Below are 16,680 nucleotides of genomic sequence, written 5' to 3'. Positions count from 1 at the left end.
AACTAGTGTAAATGGTGGATTCTCTGTAACTTGAAGTCTTTAAACCATGATTTGAGGACTTCAGTAACTCACAGAGGTTAGGGCTCTATTACAGGAGTGGGCGAGTGAGGTTCTGTGGCCTGCAATGTGCAGGAAGTCAGACTAGATGATCACGATGGTCCCTTCTGGCCTTAAAGTCTGAGTCTAAAGTTTATATATTTGCTAAACTGAGGCCTTAGTTTTTTAACAGAGCAGTGAAAGCGGCTAGAGCTCTTAACTAGTTTTAATTAGGTTTTCATCTTTGCTAACTTGTTTTTCAGCCTTTTAAAGAATTGACTGGCGACACGACTCCGTTTGTTTCCTTCCATGTTAATGTACTAAATTATGACAAGAATTTTCCTCCTACAGAAAACTGTACAAATTAATTAGGACTTTTTCTGTTCATTGTAACACTGTATGTTAATTAGACCAGAGAAAAGCTACATAAAGTTTCATGCCACAAGAATGTATCTTTTTAAACTTTCTGTATTTGTGTCCATTAATGAAATAAAACTGATCCAAGGAATTCAACAGTGATTTAAAAACTGTTTTTGCCGTACATGTGAAACTGTACACTACTGTAACTACAACCTGTGTGATGACACGTGTGAGAAGAGGGAACCCAGATTGGGAGCATCCATCTTTAATCATGGGAATTAACATGCATGCAAATAGTGCGTTGTTCTGTCATAGCAAGTGGGCACCAGGTCGATCCTTTGTTCACTGTGAGGCTATTCTGAGAACAAGAAACGGGATTCTTGTACATTTTATATATAGCAGTAAGCAGTTGCCACTGAAAAAAGTCTGTATTTGCCGCAGTTACTACACTACCCTGTTCCCTCTTCTAGCCATAGGGAAAGGTAGGCAGTATTGCTGTATGGTAGCTGGCTTAACTTTTTAATGGCAACCACTCTATTACCCATCCACCAGAATTATCTTGAGAACTGTAGAGAAAAGCACTACAATCATATACCTGCTCAGACACCAGAAAGCAAATCAAACAACCCAAAAGTTGTTGCTTTTTAATTTCTCATGATTGGCTAAACAATCTCATGATTTTTGGGACCTGACTCATAAAAAAAAATAAATGTTTGGGGTTGGCAGTAATGGAAAAAGAACTGCACCACAGCTGACAAAAAGCATTTTTCTAATATCCAACACCCCGTGCATTAAGAGAAACGAAATTGAAAAGACCATTTGCAATAGTAGCACCATCTGGTGACTTATGCCACATGTGAGAGGCATAACTTTTAGCTTTGTCTATCTGGTTGGTGTCCTTTTTAAAAACTTGCAGAAGAATGTAAATCAGAATGGAACAAGTCTGTTGAATTTTCTTTTATTACTGCCAAGGGAAACATTCTTGGGCTTTATTTCCTTTCTGCTCAATATATTGCAAACCTTTTCCAAGTTTGTAACTAAATATTTTGAGCAGCTTGAAAAATGACTAGCACTGGATCGTACAAATTGTTCCTCTAGCAGCCTGGCGATTCTTGCCAACCATTGTTGCTCTCTCAGTAGGGTTTTGTCCGTGTGCTTCTGTAATACAACCCTGAGCAATAAGTCTGAAGTTGTCTAGTTCATCAGTTATATTGAAGACGTATTTCCTGCTCTGTCACTCTTCCCATATGATTTTTGCTTTGGTTCTAGCCTCCAGCCTAGAACAGTGCAAAAATATTCCCAGTCCAGAAGTTATATTTTTTGGCAAATTGACAGAAAGCAAAAACGTTTGGGCATTTTCATGATGAATAGTCAAGTTTCCCCTGGTGAATACATTTTGCTTCAACTGAAAATTCACTAGGAAAAGTCTATGTGGCCTTGAAAGGTTTCAGAAACGTGGCTGTGGAAAGCTCGGGCGGGGGGCTAAGTGCTGTGTTGAGAGTAAATTAATTTCACTTGTGAATTTTTCTCCAACTTTCTAACCCTGAAGCAAAACCTCTGGTTGTCATGAATGATCCCTTCCATGGGCTAAGGAATTCCCCAGGCCTGGTTCTGTGCTGACAGAAACTGCAGTGTCAGTGACAAGGTAGAAACGTGAATTGATTTGGCATTCCCTGGGTGATCAAAATGAGTGTAAACGTACATGCCAAGGTGACAGAAAGTGGGGATCAGCAGGGAAAGCTACTAACGAGGGCACGTAAGGTAAAGCAGAAAGGTCCTAAAAATGCTAAAATTTGCCTCTGGGTTTATTACTTGTTCACTGGGGCCAGGTTTTTCAAAAGGGCAAAAGTGTTAGGTGCCCAAGTCTCATCAAATTTCAATGTGAGTTTGGCTTCTAATTCTTATAGTCTCCTTGGAAAATCCCAGCTTGAGTTTCTGATGCAGTCTGAAACAGCCAAGACACAAACCCATGGAAGGAGGAGACCCTGAGTGAGGCTGCTGGGTACTCTCTAACCAGTGTGTGTAAATTAGCCATCCTTTAGCCTGTATTTATTTATTGTATTTATTTTCATGCTTGGAGAAGAGAGGATAGAAATCAGAGGCAAAAAGGCTGTTGTGAATCAAAAATAATTCCTTAGAAGTTAAATTGCACATTATAACCAAAGCTAAAGGAAAAAATGTCATAGGTTGGGAAATGTTTCCCATTGTTAACACGTGAGATATATTCATGATACATTGTTGTGGGGGGGCAATGTCACTGATAAGGTATCCAACATTTTTTTGTGTTTAGTAACATTTTATGCATCAGAGCTAGGAAAGTAAATGCACTTGTAAAGGAAAACACAAAATCTGTTTGTTCTTGCAATGTATAACTGAAAGCTGCTCATGAACGCCCCATTTATGCAAATGTTTATGCACGTAAGTAACTTTACTTATGTCAGTAAAGTTACTCGTGTGTGTTCAGAGGATCAGGTCTCAAGGAGTGACTTCTAAATAAGGACTGCAGGATTGGCCTTTTACCAGGGGTTAATACATTTCTGAAAAGCATTCTTACTAAACAAGGTGCAAAGCAAGTTAACCATGTGAAAACCATGGCCAGAGATCTAGCTGATTTGGAGTCTCTTTACTTAAAAGGCTTACGGAATTGGACAGCCTAAGGGTTTAGTTATGTTTGTACAGCAGGAATAATAGTGACAGCTATAGTTAAGGTTCTATGAGTGTAACACTGACAGACGCCGGTCGTCACCGGGTGGGATCAAACCTGGGATCTTTGGTGCTAAATGCATGAGCTAAGGCTGTAGAGCAAACTCATTAATCCCTCTCTAAGGGCTGGTCCACACTAAGCCCCCAGTTCGAACTAAGATACGCAACTTCAGCTACGTGAATAATGTAGCTGAAGTCGAAGTATCTTCGTTTGAACTTAAAGGTACTTACCGCGGGTCCACACGCGGCAGGCAGGCTCCCCCGTCGACTCCACCTACTCCTCTCGCCGAGCAGGATTACCGGCGTCGATGGCGAGCACTTCCGGGATCGATTTATTGCATCTAGACAAGACGCGATAAATCGATCCCAGAAGATCGATTGCTTGCCGCCGAACCAGCGGGTAAGTATAGATGTACCCTAAGTGGTCTCAGTGCCACGTAGAGGTTGCACATGCAGCCTTCACTCTGTCCCTTTGTGTTCATACACTAGGATAGTCTCCATCTCTGCATGATCGCATACTTGCATGCAATTTTTTTCTGCAGATTTGCAAGATGCACCATGTTTGGTGGATTGCTCGTGCAGCAGGCTCTGCTAGAGTTGTTCCCTCATTGTCTGTGCACCTTGTAAATAAACAGCTTCGGTGGATTCTGTTTGGTATATACTGAGTAGGAAGTGCTGTACATGTGAATCTAAGGTAGTGGAAGATTTTCTGTTAATGGAGAAATTATCTTGGACCATATAATCAAGGTTTCAGAGTAGCAGCCGTGTTAGTCTGTATCCGCAAAAATAACAGGAGTACTTGTGGCACCTTAGAGACTAACAAATTTATTAGAGCATAAGCTTTCGTGGGCTACAACCCACTTCTTCGGATGCATATTCGTTGGCTACAACCCACTTCTTCGGATGCATATAGAGTGAATCATATATTGAGGAGATATATATACACACACATACAGAGAGCATGAACAGGTGGGAGTTGTCTTACCAACTCTGAGAGGCCAATTAAGTAAGAGAAAAAAAACTTTTGAAGTGATAATCAAGATGGCTCAGTACAGACAGTTTGATAAGAAGCAAGTGTGAAAATACTTACAAGGGGAGATAGATTCAATGTTATGCATCCGAAGAAGTGGGTTGTAGCCCACGAAAGCTTATGCTCTAATAAATTTGTTAGTCTCTAAGGTGCCACAAGTACTCCTGTTATTTTTGCATATAATCAAGAGCATTGTAATAAATCTGCGCAAGTGGCAAGATTAAAGTTACAAGTGCACCTTTAACTTTGGCATTTCCTGACTTTTGAGCAATTAGCTGTCAACTTAATGCTTTCTTATGTAGGTTTGTTAAGGTTTATACAGGGAAACTTCAGTGGATTCTGTGTTGAGACTATAAAGTGGGGGAAATAATGATCTGAGGTTAGGATATTGGAAATTGGGAACAGTGTAATTCTGGATGGGATTTATTGTCTCTCTGATTTTAACAAATGTATCGTCATTCCTTGGCAATTCTTCAGCATTCCCAGCAGCCATATTGTTCTCAGTCAGCTGTAGAAAGATTGACAGGTCCTGTCTTTTGCTTCTGAGCCTTTCGTGCTGGACCCCATTTTGGGACCTACTCTACTTCCAAACCCTTGACTAGGGAAGACCAGTTTCTCCTGTCTCTCTTCCCCCATCCCATGCCCTACAACCCAACAAGATTTCAGCCTGTGTGTGCTTCTGAACTCTACCGGAGCCTGCAGCCTGTAGAAGCTGTCAAGATCCTGCCAGTTTAAGCCTGAGCCATTCTGACTCCTGAAGCAGTCTTTTTAAGTAGCTGCAGCTCAAGGGAGCACCTACCCTTTTCAGAAAAGCTGGCTTTTCAATTAAGCAACATATTTTTATGATCTGAGCTGAGAGCAGAGTGATTTCATGCTTATGTCAATACTCCCCACTCAATGGACTGTTATGACCTTTTTTACTTATTTTCTTTTTTATCATTTCCATTTCGTAATGGCAATATGACACTCAATGCGCCGCATTTCTGGGGAGTTATTGCACTTAAGTAGCTGAAGTCATTCAGACTTTGGCGTCATGCCTTACAGTCTACCTGAGCCTTGCAGTAACTCTCCTTAAATTGCTGGATGGAAGGTCTGATTGCATAAATAGTATGTCCATTCAAACCAATTGTTGCCTGCTACCTGCACTCTAGAGAAAGGGGTCAGCTATTTTGGTAAGCATGTACTCTGCCATCCATGATAAATTGCCCTTTATATTTGTATTACTGTAGTCAAAGGATCATACAGCATAGGTGCATCAAATGTGATGCTGAGGGCTTGGTCCTCAACTGATAACACTGCTGCTAACATTCTGTCTGAATTCCCTCCCTATTCCAATTGGGTACAGCAGTGTTCTTCACTTCTGACCAAAAGTGTCATAGTGCATTGTTAAACAACTCTCATGTTTTACCCCAGAGCTGGATGAAGTGCTGGATGAAAGTGACCTCAGTGTATAATAATTTGTATATCTATTGGTAAAGCACTTTTGGATACTTTTTACGTTAAGCATATGCATAACTACTGCCCTGAATAGGGTTACGTTCCTGAATCGTAGCCTACGGTCAGGTCATTAGGTTATAACTGTGATCCGCTGACACCAGAAAGATGGATCCATGGCCATATTTAACGCCTGGTGTTTGATACAGTTATTTCTTGTAAGAGAAATAGTTTAAAAGCAGATTAAAAATTGCACAGCATGATCAAAGTGTGTTGTCTGTGCCTTTCGGAATTTATGGTGATACCTGAAATAGAACTTCCCCCTTAAAGAGTTGGTGGGCCATATTTTGTCCTTTGATACCCACGTCCATTGGAAGTTCTGAGGGCATCTCCAAGCACAGAATTTGTGTCACTGCTGTCAGATGTCAGGGATTTTTGTCACTGTTCTTTTTACAGAACATTGTGCCGTAGCTAGACCTACAAGCCACCCTGAGTTGGCCTCTTTCCGACAGTTTTATTTAACTTTCTAAAGCTATCTTCCTCCAACTAAAGTTGCAAGAGTTTCAACCACCCCATGTCCTAGGCAGGGCTACTTTTACCATCAGCAAACCCAGGTCACTGAATTTGTTGGGAATGAGAAGTCCGGGGATTTGCAGCATTATACCTCCCTTCCACTCTCCCTACTGATCCACTCTTGTGAGCAAACAGGGGATTGAAGCTCAAAAGTTTTCTCCTCTTTGAAGTATTTGGAATTTGACCGTGGGTCACTTGCTGGCGTCAGTTTTAAAACTATCTGGGGTTTTGGAGGAATATTTTAAAACAGAAAATGTGGTGGTGTTTTTTTAGCGGGGAGCTGGGGAAGGATAATTTGGATCTGTGAGCCTTCACTGGGTAGCTTTTTAAATTTCCTACCGTGGCAGCAGGATGCCAGTCAAGGCGCTGACATGTGTCCTCCGCTTCCCTATTACGTTCTCAAAGGGGTAAAGATAAAGGTTCCAAGAAACAAAAAACAGAGACGCTTTGCCAGTTATGAAAAAAACTAAGTAAGTCTCTTGACCCTTAAAGCAGCAGGACTCTGAGTGCTTGCTCTTCTGTTACACCACTGTCCCTGATTCCTCTCTGAAGCATCCATAGCTGTAGGGGTTTGCCTAGGAGTTTGGGATATTTTCGAATCAGTGAAGATTCCCCTAGCTCTGATGCTAGCTTGCAAGGCACAGAGGTATGGGGAAACGGAAGAAGGATGACTTTTCTGAGGCAACCAACCGAGAAGAGGTGAAAAGTGAATGGTGAGACACAGCATGAAAAACCTGGTACAGGTTATACAAGGCGCTCAAAGACATTGGCCTGAAAGGTGCTTTGTCGTTTTTGTCAAGGCAGAAGCTATTCGCCGTGCTCTTGAGAATAAAGAAGAAATGTTTCTTCATCTCCGTCTCCTATTTAAAGAAACTCTTGTTTTCAGGTGTTTCTACTGGCACAACCTTAACTTGTCCTCCTTGTGCCGAAGCATTATGATACACGTGCTATGGACTCTGTAGGGCCCCCGCCACAGGTTGTGTGATGAGAGGGACACCAAGCAGAGCAGGTTCTCTTCCCAGCTGTGCTGCAGACATCTTCCATGAGGCTGGGTAGAACTATCATAATGGATTAATGCGGGGGTGGGTTAAGGATGCATACACAGTCCTAACGTGGGCATTTCCTAACCTTTGGGGCACCTGAATTTTCAGCTTTAACATTCTCAGAATGTAGCTTTTTGCATAGAATTGAAGATTTATATCGTAGTCACGTCTACAGATCCCAATCAAGATAAGGGCCCGAGCATGCTAAGTGTTGTACGTACACAGATCAAGACACAATCCGTGCCCTGAGACCCGTACAGTCTAAGAAATGATCTCTGCAATATATGATAGTGCCCCTCCCCCAAGTGGGCCCATCTCCTGGCAGAGGGCTGGTCGCTGATCTAGCTGACAGGAGCCATCTTGTGGAAAAGTGACGTAACTTGTGATCCCGCTGGTATCGAGAGCCAGCGTTCATCGGTTTCCATTCTGCTCCAACACAGATTTAACAAATGGGAAAAGACCACTATGGATTAAAAATTCAACATTTCCTTCAATTATTAAACATGAATAATTTTCATGCAAATTGAGCCTGGATTCGTGTTTCCAGGTGGACACAGATCAAAGCTGTTATGCTGGGAAGTGTCAGCGACCTGTGAACCAAGAGGCGGTTCGTTATTTTTATCATTTTATTAATAGTACCCTGGAGGGTGAGGGACCTAGAACAATGCAGCTGTCTAGCATACGAAAGACTTACCGTTCTGTCTGCGGGGATATCTGCTCCTCTTTAACTTGTTCACTTGCATCCCTAGAGAGAGGAACTCGGGGTATATCACCTTGATACCATTTGAGCAGGAAAATACTGATTGGTATACAATTAGACCACAACCACTAAGTGAGCCCATCGCCGGAGGTGCTTTTAATTAGTCCTGTTCGTGGTGTGAAGGAGATACATGCAGAATGTCCCTGGGTCCTGGAGAGAGGATTGGGAAAATGTGGAATTCTGACTCCAGAAATACATATGCAGCCTTCATGAAGTCAATGGGAGGTGTGTGTGTGTGTGTGTATATATCTGAAGGCAGTTTGGCCCTGAATATCCTCTCCAGATAACTTCATCTGAATGATAAAACCACATGGAAAAACTTGAAAGCAACAGAAGGGGGGGACGGGACTTGTCTTTTCAAACAAGGAAACAATATTTTGGCGAGCTCCTCATGTCACGCACCCTTGTTGCTTTGATACTGCCAGGCATTCGAGACGGCCGCCCCATTTTGCAGCATAATTCGTGAGGGCTCAGTCTGTTGCCTTCATTCACAAGGGCTGGGGTTTCACACTTCACCTGGCTGTAGGTGTCTGCCTGGGGCTGGAAGGTTCCTAAGGAACTCGCCTGGTGGAAAGCAGGTAAAATCCAGAGTGCAGGGAAAGCATGGGAGATTCTGGATCCTTTACTCTATGCTGAGTGGAGCCTCGTTCTGCAAGTAGCTCTCCCTCCACACCTCCCACATGCACCAGGCAGGGTTCCCTGAACCCCACCCCTCAATCGCTAGGGGACGACGCTGCCTTCCCTAGACCTGTCCCCCTCCCCCTCCCACAGCAACAGCCATCACAACTGACCGGCTAGCGGTAACCTGCTCCCCACCCAACTAATCCCCCAGCAGGCAAAGACCTCAGGGTCCCCCCCTTGCCACCCCTGTGAGGTGCTGGGGAGGGGGCAGCATGATGGTTCGAGAGGTGCAGGGTGAGACACGGCTGCCAGCAGGTGGGGGTGTGCCTGGGGCAGCCCTATCTCCCCTCCCTGCTGAGAGACCACCTGGGGATTGTGCCACACCTGGGACAGCTGTCCCATCTGCTCTCCAGACTCCCAGGTAACCTCTCTACCTTCCTTCTGGCTGCCCTCTGCCCTCATCCCGCTGGTGCCTCGCCACAGGCGTAGCACTGAGAATGGGGGGGAGGCAGAATTTGCACCACCACGGCCTAGGAAAAACCACTGGCCCCACTGACATTACCCCATTCCCTCCCCTAGTCTGCCCATTCCCCACTCAGTGACCTCGCCAGACTGCCAACTCCCCAGACTCCTCTCCCATAACCCGCACCCCTCAGCTAACTGCCCTTGGCAAGTCCCCCTCACACCCAGATTTTTTTGTTTTATATGGACATATACCTATCTCATAGAACTGGAAGGGACCCCGAAAGGTCAAGTCCAGCCTCCTGCCTTCTCTAGCAGGACCAAGTACTGATTTTGCCCCAGATCCCTAAGTGGCCACCTCAAAGATTGAACTCACAACCCTGGGTTTAGCAGGCTAATGCTCAAACCACTGAATTATCCCTCCCCCCTAGATCTGCCAGGTAACTCCTGTCCTTCCCACCCAGCCCGCAACTAAGCCCCTGGTACCTTCCTCCACCACTGCAGCAGCCTCCAGCTGCCTCCCCCACTATCCCTAGAGATGCAGGGTGTGTGTGCACATGCATTGTGTCTCACCACGTCTTTCTGGAGCCTGCAGGGGTCTGGCTCCCAACTCCTACTCCATGCCTGTTCCACTGCTGAGGGGACCATGGGGGTAGAAGAATCACAGATTTTCCTCTCAATTGAGAAATGTCACGCGTGGAGCCACCAAAACCTGGGCAGCTGGCTAGGGGTGGGGTGGGCAAGGGGTGGAGTGGATTTGGAGAGGAAGGGAAGGAAGAGTATTTTCCCCAGAGGATGTCTCGCATTGAAAGTTTTTTTTTGAGGTGAGCCCCCTGTTATACTTTCAGCAGCACTTCACTGATTGGTGAGGGTGACCCTAAACCTTTGACTGCCAGAAGCTGGGGCTGGACAACAGGGGACGGATCACTCAAAATTACTGTGCTCTGTTCATTTCCTCTGAAGCATCTGGCACTGGGCACCGTCAGCAGACGGATACTGGGCTAGATGGATGATTGGTCTGGCCATTCTTATGTTTTCATGAGCATATGGAATTTTGTTTAACATTTACTTCTGCTTAATGTGACATTAATGTGGTTTAGGGAGCTACAGTGAAATTCAGTGGTATCGGGTAGCCTTTTCTGGTCTGTCTGAACTGATCGGTGGTCTCAGTCCAGAACCTAATGGTGAGCCTCACAAAAATTCACCCTCATGTTTGGCACCATTGCTGGTTGTTTCCGTAGAGGGATCAGTGATGGATACTTAGCTGCCTTCTTTCTAGAAATGCTCCTTCATTGGCCTGTTCCATGAATAAACTCCTTTTCCAACGGGGAGGAGGTGGAACTGGATACTTACCTGGTATGAGTCCAAGGAAGTCAATGGAGCTGTGCCGATGGACACGAGCAGAGAATCTAGTCCCCAATACCTTTCACAAGAATTAAAGTGACTGAAAAAAAAAAAGTCAAAAGAAGAATCAGTGCAGAAAGTTCAATCCCGATAACCTCTATGAACCTATAAGTATTTTCCTTTCCATGGTAGAATGTCAGCGTTTAATATTTCCTGATTTGACATACTATATAATTTGGTGTCGAGTATGTATCCATCTTAAATTAAGAGACTTGATATAGAATTCCGGTTAATTTCAAATCAATATGAGAGACAGAGTGGACTTGCAATACTACCCCATTTTTGTAATCCATATTTTCTTTAAAAGCGGAAATTTAACTAGCTCATAGCTTTTGTTGTTTGAAATGTAACTTGTGTTTAAAGCGTTTATAAACTCCTCAGATCTTATACACTGCCTCTGATATGATATAGTTCTACTCTAGCAGTGACAGCTACAGATGTGGACATGAGTCAGTGGATGAACAGCAGTGTGAATAGGACCTCAGTCTTAGCGACAAACATATTATAGTATTTGTTGTCCCATCTCAGAGTTTGTCTTTTAATTCCTTGTTTTGTTTTGCTTTTATTTTCAGAAGCCTTCGAAATTGTAGCACGGCATGCAAGAAACTACACCAACACCATGTTTAGGAACCACTACCAGAACATGGGGTCCAGAGCTCTTAAGTTTGTTGGAGAACTTTTTACAGATATCTCACTTTACATACTGGGCTCTGACATCAATGTGAATGACATGGTCAATGAATTTTTTGACAGCTTGTTCCCTTTAGTCTACTCACACTTGATGAACCCAGGCTTCCCTGACCTCTCCGGAGAAATGATAGAATGCCTGCGGGTAGCAAGGCGGGACCTCAGGGTGTTTGGTAACTACCCCAAGATTATGATGACCCAGGTGTCAAAGTCATTGCAGGCCACGCGAGCCTTCTTACAAGCGCTCAACCTGGGGATCGAAGTCATAAATACTACCGACCACTTAAAATTCAGCAAGGAATGTGGACGTGCGCTGCTGAGGATGTGGTACTGTTCTCATTGCCAAGGGCTACTGATGGCGAAGCCTTGTGCCGGATACTGCAGTGTTGTCATGCAAGGGTGCCTGGCCAACGTTGTGGAGATAGATAACTACTGGAGAGAATATATTCGGTCCCTGGAAGGGCTGACCAAAGGCATGTATGGAATCTATGACATGGAGCATGTCCTGCTCAGTCTCTTCTTGTTGATACGAGACTCGGTCATGTATGTTCAGAAGAATGGAGGGAAGCTGTCTGCATCAGTGAGTCTTTTAAATATTTCTATGTACTCTTTGTTACAGCCGTCTTTTCCCATGTGATCAGGCTATCCATTGAACATGTGGAGCCTCACGTATTTTAGAAAAACTTCCATTAAAACAAACAACTCTTCCCCCCCAGGCTCCCTCCCCCGATTCATTCTGACTTCTAAGACTTACCTGAAACTGCCGTATCGCAGAACTGGGGTTAATTCCCGTCTCAGGCGCAAGGACCTAGAGTCTAGGTTGTTAGGCGCTGGGAATGTGCAGTGGTGACTGAGTCCCTCTTTGGATCGCTCAGCAGCAGTTCCTACCAGCTGATTTCAGGGGTTATAGGAGACACATAGACAAAGGAGCCTCATTCAGTTTGTGTCAGTACGAGATGTGTTGCTGTGATGCTGAACATCTTGAGCAGGGGTCGTTAACCTACGGCACGCGTGCCGATTTTTACTGGCACACTGCTGCTAGCCGGGGTCCTGGCTGCCGGGCCCGCTCAGCCCGCTGCCTGCCTGGGTGAACGGAACCCCAGGCGGGCTGAGTGGGGCCGACGGCCGGGACCCCTGCTGGCAGGAGCTGGCAGCCGGAACTCCAGACCGTCAGCTGGCTGAGCCACTCAGCCCGCTGCCGGCCTGGGTGAACGGAACCCCAGGCTGGCAGCGGGCTGAGCGGGGCCGGGACCCCGGCTGGCAGGAGCCAGCGGACAGAACCCCAGACCAGCGGCCCTGCTCAGCCCGCTGCCGGCCCCTTGCCAGCCGGGGTCTCGGCCCCGGCAGCGGGCTGAGTGGGGCCGGCAGCTGGGACCCCGGCTGGCAGGAGCCGGCAGACAGAACCCAGACCGGCAGCGCGGGTGGCAGACGGAACCCCAGGCCGGCAGCGGGCTGAGCGGCTCAGCGCGCTGCCGATCTGGGATTCCGTCCGCCGGCCCCTGCTAGCCGGGGTCCCTGCCGCCAGCCCCACTCAGTCCACTGCCAGTCTGGGGTTCTGTCAGGGGCCCCAGTAAATGTAAAATTTATTACTGGCACGTGAAACCTTAAATTACTGAAGACTTGGCACGCCACTTCTCAAAGGTTGCTGACCCCTGATCTTGAGAAATCAATGGGGAATTCTCAGGATTTCAGCTGGGGTGTGAAGCACTGCATGCAGATGGTGGAGGTGGGACCACTTTCCTTCCTAGTTTAACATTAGCTGTCTGGTTGCTCCATACAGCTAGGACAGCACATCCTGTGTTGTACAGTCCAGGGCGGATAAAAATCCATGATTGTTTTTCATTTCAAATTTCTTTTATTTAAATTGGATTTTTTGATGCTGGTGTTTAAATTAAAAAATTTTCTTTTTAAAAACTAACCCTGTTTAAAATGAAATCTGAATTTAATACAAAATATGTCAAAGCCTAAACTTATTATAATCTCTTACAACATTTACATAAAAATAAGTATGCTGAATCCATGAGCCTCTGTCAAAACCTTTGAGTGAAAGGTTGCTTTTCTATAGAAAGAGAGAGTGGGGGGTGGGGGGGTGGGGGAACATCTAGCTTTATAAATATGTCAGAGTAAGTCATATACTGTACGAAGGGATTGAGGGCCCCAGGGTCCGTGCTATTCGGTACAGAAGACTGGCAAAGTCCACACAGGCATTGAAACCTGGCCTCTGACCCCAGGAGACACCATCATGTCTCTTATTGGCGTCCTCCACTGAGCCCACCTGGGTGGTCTCATACTCCTATTTTATAGCTTCTCCCTACCTGAGCTTTGATTGGCTCAGTTCTCCAATTATGAATATTTATGACTGCACCCACCATGGAAACTTCCTCTGCAGCCCATGGGAAAACACTGATCTGCCCAGAAACAACCAGGATAGATGGTTCTGGGCACTTCAGGTAAGTGGCCTTGCTCTGTCTCCTTGCATGTGTACACGAAGAGAGATGCTATCAGAAATCATTGATTTCTGAACTGCCTCCCTCTCTGTCTCTAAACACATACAAAACTGCAGCGCAAAAGGCATATGGGCTACACGAACAAAAGCCTTGGATTGTTGTTAGTTCTCTTGTTTTCCTGGGGGAGGCGGGGGAGTTACGTAACAAGGGAGAAGGAGCGGAGCGTGCAACTGGAAAGGAGCAACTCTGGTGTGAAAGCTGTGGGAAGAAGGGACGATATTCTTCAGGGCACAGCCTCTGGGACTGATTGCAACACCTGGGAACTGGAGAAAAAACCTGCCATGGCTGCAGGTCATAAAGAGACCCATTCTGGGAATATTTTCAAGAAATTCCTGTACTTCTGGGTGAAAAAGGAACAGGTGTAATGTAAAATTTAAATGGTGTGACAAGTCCTGGCTGTCGGAATGAAACACCATTATGGAAAATGCTCCCCAGATGGCAATGACTTCGAAGATGATGATGTGGACATGTCTGAACAACCTGGATCAACTGGTTAGTAAACTTATTTTTGTACCACTCTTATGGACTGCCTACCACGTCCTTACTATGCTGTTAGAGAGCTTATTCCTTCACATCTATATCCTAACATATGCGATGATGATAACTTAGATTATGGTCATAAGTTAGTGTTTTGATTGCTTCTGAATTTCAAAATGTTGGTGTTCAGAATAGAATTGGTATGTTAGTTTATTGTGGGAGTATTTATCAAGTACATTTGTACTATTACTGCTGGACTTCTGACATGATTTGTTATTGCTCAATATAATCAAACATCCTGGGTGAAGATAACCTGTTTAAAAGTAAAGTTTTATTAGGCATTTATGAATTTAAACTTTTTGAAAATGTTTTTTTCCCCGAGATGTTTGGTATGTTGCTACAGATAAGGGTTTAAATAGATTTTGAAAATCCTTATGATTTATTAACTAGGTTTAGAATAAATTAAACCATTTAAAGAGTGCTACAAACAGCTGCGGTAGGAGGAAGCTTTCATTTACAATCTCATTTTTTTTCCAAGCAGCGCACTGAGTAATGCTCAGTGAGTGAGAGTGACTTGTTTTTATGATTTTTGTTTCAGAGCCCAGCTTAGACATAAAAGGTTGTGAACGTCCATCATCTGCAACTTCTGCAAGTTCAGAATCATCTGCTGCAAATAAACAGGTGTCAAACAGTAAATTACCTGTATTGAAAAAAATACTTTCTTCATCATCCAGTAAAACCATGGCTGAGTTCGTAACCAGGACCATCAAATTCCAGGCAGACTCCTTAGATGAAAAGATGGCTGGGTTCATTTATGCAATAAATTCTCCTTTTCCTCTTGTTCAGAACCAACTTTTCATTGACATGGTTCAATCATTATGACCAGGCTACACTCCACCCGGCAGAGCAGACATTGCTGGAAGGTTGCTGGATACAGGGTATGAAAAGGAAACTGAACAGTGTGCAAAAAACATTGATGTGAACTTCGTTAATCTGAAGGCAGGTCTACACTTAATACACTGCAGCGTGGCAGCTGGACCGGTGTGCTGAAGCACTTCAGTGAAGACACTATAACACTGACAGGAGAGCTTCTCCGGTAGTTAATCCACCTCCCCGAGAGACAGTAGCTATTTCAATGGAAGAAGCTCTCCTGTTAACATTGTGCTGTCTACACCAGGGGATAGGTCGGTATTACTACTTTGCTCTGGGGTGTGGTGAGCGATGTAGTTATACTGATGTAAGTTTGTAGTGTAGACCTGGCCTGAGTCTTGATGGGTGGAGCAATGTACACAATGATCCAACAATACGTGCTGGTGTGACAAAAGAAAGCGGGGTGTCTGTCTTGCAGAAATAATTGCTACATCAGGAAATGCCCATACCTCAGAGTACTTAAAAGAAGTAGCAGTGAAAGCTGTCACAAGCTGAACAAAAATTCAAGTGTTGGTTGTGTAGCTTTGTCCCAGGCAATGCTGCAAATGTAGCAAAGATGAGAAGAAATCTAGAAGAAGGTAACAAAGGGAACCTGAAACTTGTAACACATGGGTGCAGTGCTCATTTGATGCAGCTTTTAGCTAGCATCTTGTGCTGACATTGCAAAATACTTACATGACAACCACTCTGTTTCAGCCTCACTGAAGGGAGGAGGCAGAGCCAGATTAATTCTCCCCCAGGATGTACAGTGGAATTCAGTGGTTGACTGTTCTGAGCTGTGTGTTCAGAGCTGGCCTATTCTGATGACAGTTTGTGAAGAAAATTGTGACCAAACAGATGGAACTACCACAGCCAAAGTACTCAGCACTGGAATGGAGAGCAACGTAGAAGATATGCTGAATACGCCGAAACCTGCTTCCAGAGCCTTGGACAAACGGCGGGAAGATCGCTGCTGGGTTGCTGATGCTACTGAAATTTGGAAAGAACTTCAAGGGACCTTGACAAAAGAAGTACCCAACAGCACAGTTAAATTGCAGGCAGGAAAGAGGCGGCTGGATCAAGCGAAGTACCAGGGTAGATGCCGAGCTGCTGAAGAAGATGCTGCTATGACCTGGGCATCTAATAATCACTAGCCGCTTGTGCCAACCATAACAACTTTCAGGGTGGGAGGGGACCATTCGAGCAGTACATGTTTTCAAGCAAGTGACACCACTGAACCTGGGGGAAGTCACTAGCTAAGCCCCCGGAACCAGAGGCCGTTGAAGAGCTAAACCAGCTTTGGACAGCAGTAGCCTGTTCTGCAGGCACAGAAGGAATATTTACTTCATTTGGACTAATTCATTCAAAGGCGACAAATCGATTGGGAGTTGAAAAAGAGGAAAACGTGTCTCTCTCTTCCAGTCTGTGAATAAAAATGAGGAGGAGGGGATGAGATCTCCTACTTTTAAAAGTTTGAAGGGCAGCCTAAGGAATTTAGGAGATCGTTTCATTTTTCAAGAGACTTAAACGAGTAGGAACTTAAGCTCCAGTCACTCTCTGGTAGGCATATTTGAAATTTTTCCTGGGCTGACCTGAAATAATCAGTTTAATTCATTGACTACAGTAAATCCCTCTGTTTACTAAATCGTTTAATTGTAAATGTGAATCATGTTT

General features: G+C 44.8%; 1 protein-coding gene across 1 annotated transcript in view; it reads left to right on the top strand.

Annotated features, from left to right (window-relative positions):
* GPC3 (glypican 3) overlaps positions 1–16,680 on the top strand; it is a 274,404-nt gene that overhangs the window by 117,888 nt on the left and 139,836 nt on the right. Inside the window, exon 3 of the mRNA XM_065411009.1 lies at positions 10,999–11,693. Coding sequence (XP_065267081.1) covers positions 10,999–11,693 — 695 coding nt within the window. The remainder of the gene's footprint in view (positions 1–10,998; positions 11,694–16,680) is intronic.

This window comes from Emys orbicularis, chromosome 9, assembly GCF_028017835.1.
Source record: "Emys orbicularis isolate rEmyOrb1 chromosome 9, rEmyOrb1.hap1, whole genome shotgun sequence".
In the NCBI taxonomy this organism is placed as follows: domain Eukaryota; kingdom Metazoa; phylum Chordata; order Testudines; family Emydidae; genus Emys; species Emys orbicularis.
The sequence above is the reverse complement of the archived record's forward strand: the minus strand, read 5'-3'. Positions and strand labels throughout refer to the sequence as shown.